The sequence below is a fragment of the Coptis chinensis genome, chromosome 8, assembly GCF_015680905.1.
Source record: "Coptis chinensis isolate HL-2020 chromosome 8, ASM1568090v1, whole genome shotgun sequence".
Taxonomy (NCBI): Eukaryota; Viridiplantae; Streptophyta; class Magnoliopsida; order Ranunculales; family Ranunculaceae; genus Coptis; species Coptis chinensis.
This window is the reverse complement of record NC_141463.1, coordinates 81,923,560-81,929,852: the sequence shown is the minus strand read 5'-3', so window position 1 is coordinate 81,929,852 and position 6,293 is coordinate 81,923,560. Positions and strand designations below refer to the sequence as shown.

The 6,293-nt window shown below is 40.4% G+C and overlaps 1 protein-coding gene across 1 annotated transcript; it reads left to right on the top strand.

The window, feature by feature from the left end:
* Window positions 1-447: 447 nt before the first annotated feature.
* EMB3147 (Acyl-carrier-protein S-malonyltransferase) lies at window positions 448-3,680 on the top strand. The gene is made up of 10 exons (XM_086580052.1): window positions 448-816; window positions 1,032-1,117; window positions 1,246-1,312; window positions 1,434-1,576; window positions 2,116-2,164; window positions 2,249-2,386; window positions 2,625-2,705; window positions 2,830-3,006; window positions 3,101-3,187; window positions 3,306-3,680. Exons 1-10 carry the CDS (start codon window positions 520-522, stop codon window positions 3,366-3,368), a joined length of 1,188 nt encoding a protein of 395 aa, XP_086436178.1. The 5' UTR covers window positions 448-519; the 3' UTR covers window positions 3,369-3,680.
* Window positions 3,681-6,293: the final 2,613 nt, after the last annotated feature.

Here is a 6,293-nt window from a genome sequence, read left to right as displayed (position 1 = left end):
AATCGATTTTCGCTAGGTAAGTGGCAATTGTATTTTAAAAAAAAGTAAAGAAAAAACTGTCCAATATTAAGCAAATCCATTCGACAAAACATCAACTAAATCTCATCATTAATCAAGTGAGCGGAGTTCTGGGCTGAAGGGGGTTTATGAGGACAAAAAGTCATTTGGTTGGTTTTTCTCTGTCTGTCCTCACTTTTCATTCCTCATCTCTTATCTTCGTCCCTCTCCCTCTCCACGCCTTCTTAATCTTTCCCTCTCCATTCCTCCCTTTCCGCTCAGGCCCCCACTATATCGCAGTATACTAGTACAAGAGTTTCATCTTCTTCCGAGTCAGCACCAGAAGGACTTCAGTTTGGGCCTCACACGCACTGGGCCTTTCAAACGTACTCGGCCCGGCCCATCTGTCTGCAATTTTCTTGCCTACTCTACAACGGCCCCTTCAATGCTGTAACTTGGCAAACTCCGTCGATTGAAAACCATTGCTTTCTAGTACACATAAAAATTCATTAATGCTGCTGCATGTTCATTCTCACTTGTTGTCCTTCATTTGTTTCTCGCTTTTCTAACTCTCTTATTACAACAATGGCTTGTTCTTCTTCTTCTTCAGCAGCAGCTCTTCTTGTTCCTTCAGCTTCACTTCACAAGATTTCATTTCATCCAAAGTTTGATTCTTTACGTTTTTCTGGATTGACAAATGGAAGAGTTAAACCGTCCAGGTTATGTATGAGTGTGTCAGTTGGATCTAGTACATCTGTTGTTGACGATGGTTTGTTTGTGGATTATAAGCCCACTACTGCTTTTCTCTTCCCCGGTCAGGTATGCCCACAACTTGTCATTGTTGGAACCAAATTTTAAGAATTCAAATGGGACAAACTTGTTAAATTGTGATACAATACAACATACCCTTTGCGCCAATGTGATGATATTATAAAGGACTATTGCTTACCTTTTATATATGCAACATAGTCTTTTGAGGTTGTTGATACTGTTACAGTCTTTTACACAACCCGAGTTTCTATGGCTTTTCTTAGGGTGCACAAGCTGTGGGAATGGGTAATGAGGCCCAAAAGGTACAAGCTGCTGCTGCGTTATATGAGAAAGCAAATAACATACTTGGGTATGAGGACTCCTCTTTCTCTCTGAGTTAATTGTTGAATTTCAGATATGATAGCAAGCTCTTCTTGGTTTGTGCGATAGAGCAAATGTTTTGGTCTTGTGAATTTCATATAATGTTGGGAAATGCAGTTTCGATCTTCTGGATGTCTGCATTAATGGACCTAAAGAAAAACTGGACTCAACAGTTATTAGCCAGGTAATCTTCTCCCTTTGGTTGATATTGGTGTGTGCAATTGAAACTTGGGAAAGTGCTGGTTTGTTTTGGGATTTTCAATTGATCTCTAAGTCAGTGTTAATATTTGATTTTGCTTTTCCAGCCAGCTATCTATGTCACAAGCTTGGCTGCGGTGGAATTACTGCGTGCCCGTGATGGAGGGCAGCAGATTATAGATTCTGTGGATGTTACTTGTGGTCTAAGCTTGGGAGAATATACTGCCCTTGCATTTGCTGGAGCTTTTAGGTAGACCTTTTCACAATGTACATTAGAATTATTAGCACTTTTTCCTGTTGAAGGCACTGTCATCATACAACAATTTATTGGGAGATATGTTTCCTGAACAAGTGCATGTGATGCATCATATCACTCAATAAGTGTGCCACCTTGGACACACCATGGTAAAAAAATTAAACTAAATGAACGCCTATACCGTTTGTGTATAAGGCCTTTTGGCATCAAAACATGTTTCTCTAAACTAAAATCGGTATGGCGATACCTATATTTATACTGTTTAAGGGTTATGGCTTACTCTGGATATCACCAACCATTTATCAGTCCAGATCACTGGATTTACTTCATTTGTGTATGTGCTTTCTTTCGCTGATAAAATTTCTTTGTATAGACTACTTGGCAATGCACCTTCCCAGAATTATCACTTAGCCACAGCATCATATTCTAGTTTGAAGTTATCAATTTAGGATGCTTTTGCATTTAATCTCGAAATGATATCAATCTGTGTTGTTTCTCTTATTTATCTCCCTGACTAATTTTTCATGTGTAAGCTTCGAGGATGGACTAAAGCTTGTAAAGCTAAGAGGAGAAGCTATGCAGGTAAATGAAACCGTTTAAATGAATAATTCAGTTTTGTATCACTGACATGAAGCATTAATTACATCATTCGATGACTTTTTGCAGGAAGCAGCAGATTCTGCCAAAAGTGCAATGGTCAGTATCATAGGACTGGATTCTGAAAAAGTGCAATTGCTATGTGATGCAGCAAACGAAGACGTGGATGAAGAAAATAAAGTTCAGATCGCGAATTTTCTATGCCCGGTAAGATTGTTTATGAATCTAAACCTTTTGTTCTAAGGTACATTGACACGGATACGTGTGTAATATCAAAAATTGAGGTATATCACATACAATATGTGTCGGACACGGACACGTGGATATGTATCCGATGCAGATTATTTTTAAAATATTGTGTGCCCATGTAACATAGTTTTTGTTGTCATATACCTGGCTGATTTGATAACCTAGTCCTTTGACACAAGATGTTTCGTAATCCTAGGGAAATTATGCAGTGTCTGGAGGTCTGAAAGGAGTGGAAGCAGTAGAAGCTAAGGCGAAGTCATTTAAAGCTCGAATGACGGTAAGTTGTCTTTTAGGTGTATTGTAGGGAAACATAGCTGTCTGTCAAATATGTATGTTTAGGGCAAGTTTTCAAGTAACAACAATTATAAGTAGCATCCTTCCTGCATGCCCCCTTCTATCAGGTACGCCTTGCTGTTGCTGGTGCTTTTCATACCAGATTTATGAACCCAGCTGTCTCAAGATTGGAAGCAGCCTTAGCGGCAACAGAAATCAGAACCCCCAGAATGCCAGTCATATCCAACGTCGATGCACAGCCACATGCAGATCCAGCTACAATTAAGAATATTTTGGCTCAACAAGTGAGTCCTTAAATTTTGTTAAGTTGTTGCGTCTCTCAGATTCTAGGACCAAGAGCTAAAAGATGTTAATTACCCTCTCAACCTGGAAAAATAGGTGACTTCTCCAGTTCAGTGGGAGACAACAGTGAAGACTCTTCTAACCAAAGGGCTGGCAAAAAGTTATGAGTTGGGCCCTGGAAAGGTAAAACTTACTGACCAGGAAACTAGTAGAAACTATACTAGTTTAGTAGTATATCAATTGCAAAAGTGTATCTCACGAAACGACCCATGTCTTACACACTTATTCCATAATGTATCAGGTTATAGCTGGCATTGTGAAAAGAATGGACAAAAGTGCTCAGCTTGAGAACATAGGTGCCTAAAGGAACCCAAGGCTGCCCCTTCGAGGAGGTTTTTCCTCAAAACAACAACAACCAACGACAAGAAAAGCAGCAGCTTCCAAAATTGTTTGGACCTGATTGAACTGGAGGACGCCTCATGTCTCTGCATGTAGGATTTTGAATTTCCAACAGAAATTGTAACACTAGAGAATAAGACACATTTCATGTGGCAAACAAACATGTCGTGTGCGTAAGGTTTTTATTAGGGATCCTTTTTCTTCTGTGTTTAATCTGTGATGAGATGTATGAACCATGTTAACTCAATTTTGAATAACAATATATATGTTTGAACAATTTCTGTATTGGTTTGCATATTGGTGTCTAAAGAATCCTGTTAGATGCTGGGCTTAGAGCATCTTTAGCAGTTCAACCAAAAAAATACCAAAATTTTGAACCAAAAAAACACCAAACCAAAAAAACACCAAGCAACTTCAGGAGTAACATCAAAAAAACACCAAGCAACTATGCGGTTTTGCCAAAATCGCCATATAGCCCACGCGGTTTTAGCAAAACCGTGTCACTGAAGCCCAACTGACAGGCCCAAGCCCACGCGGTTTTGCCAAAACCGCATGGTGTTCTGAACACCGCGTGCTACTTCTATATAAGCAGCTCCAAAGTCGCGCGGTTCAATCATTTTCACCTCTTCTCACAATCATAAAACCCTCTCCTTAGTTTAAAAAAAACAAAACCTACCTAAACTCTTGAAATTTTATATGGATCCCTTTGAACCTTTCGACGATGATAATTGGCAGTACACACATGACATTGGTGATGGGGGAGAAGACAGTGGGGGAGAAGAACCCGAGGATGTCGCGCCAACTGATAGACATCCGTACGTACTGGAGTATCAGATAAACAATTTCGATTGGCAATTTACACCTGGAGAAGCACTTGATATGGAAGTTGTGTCTTTTACACGTGATACAAAACACGTGTCGAGTGCAGTGGCTAATACTCAGGTAATTAATTAATTTTGATTAAATATTTTGAATATTAATTAGTTAAGTTGGACTAATTAATTATTTATCTTATACGCATTATTTTTTTTTATATAATATCAACATGTTGTTGACTACCGAGTTAGATCGGCTTTACTTGGTGTTAGAGAGTGGTGGAAGGTTATTAAGAGTTTGGATGAGTTTGTACATATTAGAGATAATATTTTGTATACACTTTTAGGTATTTTGATTGATACGGATTATGAGAAGGCTAATTGGGCAGTGATCATAGCTTTAGTAGAAAGATGGTGGAGTAGAACTCATACATTTTATTTTTTTGTTGTCGGAGTTAGGGTTCACACCACTAGACTTCACTATGATTTCTGGGTTGAGTATCGGTATAGGCCAACCGATACCTTTTCATACACATTATGAGAATATGGATAGTATGCTTGTGAGTTTTCCTCGTTTGGGTGCGGATGCTTATGATTCTTCTGGGATTAAGCTATCTCATATTAAGACTGCATATATGGAACCCCTCTTGCATCCTGATACACGAGCGGAGTTAGCTTTAACTATTCTACCGGGTAGTGAGGGTGCTGATCAATATGTTAGGGCTTTTTTTATGTTTTTTATTGGGCATGTTTTGTTTCCCAATGGTCATTCTACGGTACGACTGGGATATTATGCTTATGTATCTGATTTGCATACTATGAGGGATTATGACCTGGGTAGCCCAGTATATGCCACATTGATATCGGCATTAGATAAAGCTTCAAAGACATTCGGAAGTAGAAGTCCTAAGATTGCAGGATTCACGGGACTTTTAGAGATTTGGTTTTATGAGTACTTTCGATGTCTTTGTCCTAACATAGACATGATTGCTGATACTCGCCCTAGATTTGCTAGTTGGTCGGGCTTCACTTGACTCGCAATGAGGGCAAATTAGGAATAATATATGTATGGCTCGTGCTCGTTGATATTAGATCATTGTCATCTATTGAGTGGAGACTTTGGCGTTTGTCTACTACCTTTGACGATCCAAATTGCAAAGATGCTTGTGTGTTGTCACGCCACCGCGAGTTGTTTTGCCGCGACGCGTGGTTGTCGGGTTTGGTAATCGCGGGCGGCCGGATGTTAGAGGCGGATAACCGGGCGTTATGGAGTTCCATGTGCTCCCATGCCGATGTTAGTGATGCAAAGTCGTGGGGTAGAATTCAAGTTCATGAAGTTCATGCCGCTGGTGGTCCTTGGCCGATCGTCTTCTTTGTTGTTGAAGCGGGCTCACCGATCAAGATTATAGATGGTGGAACCGCGGTCTCCATAGGTCCGTTGTTGCCTCCCCCGCTGGTCGGGCTAGCAACTTCGAAGTTTGTGGGCCTAGAAGGGATGAGGCGTGAGCTACGTATTCCTCATCCGCCACATACTGCTTTTACAACCCACAACCTCTCAATGCATATCGGCCCGGGTTCCGTAATGCAAGAATCCTCGATGTTTGCCATGTGTGGACCTGATGGGGAGCCTACTTATATTTCCATTCCCGAGGTGCCTCATGCTCGTTTCTCCGAGTTAGAGCCGCGATATTGATCAAGATACCATGGTGAGTTTAATTGTTTTATTTATCTTCTTCATTATATATATAATATGTACTCACAATCGTATTTTCTTGGATTTTCAGTGAGGTTCGAAAAGATATGAGAACCCGTGTTCTCATGTTTGATGGGATGAGGACCGCCTTGTATCATTATAGCCAAGAAAGAAAGGAGGCATATTCTCGACATATCGGCAATCCCAGCCAGCGATGCGTATGATGAGACTTCGAAAGCGTATGAGGATATCGCAAGTGTACACGCAAGAACATCGAGATATGAGGAACTTCAGTGAAGTAGTTAACCTCCGTCGCGGCATTGAGAAGATCATCGGCCTCGATTAGGAACTTAGAGGAGCAAACTTTAACGCCCAAATAGAG

What these genes read in the sequence shown, in the direction of transcription:
- EMB3147 (XM_086580052.1), top strand. Translation starts at nt 520, where the DNA reads ATGTTCATTCTCACTTGTTGTCCTTCATTTGTTTCTCGCTTTTCTAAC. An exon ending in TAAGAGGAGAAGCTATGCAG is followed by an intron (nt 2,165 to 2,248) that starts GTAAATGAAACC and finishes GACTTTTTGCAG; the next exon opens with GAAGCAGCAGATTCTGCCAA. An exon ending in ATGAGTTGGGCCCTGGAAAG is followed by an intron (nt 3,188 to 3,305) that starts GTAAAACTTACT and finishes ATAATGTATCAG; the next exon opens with GTTATAGCTGGCATTGTGAA.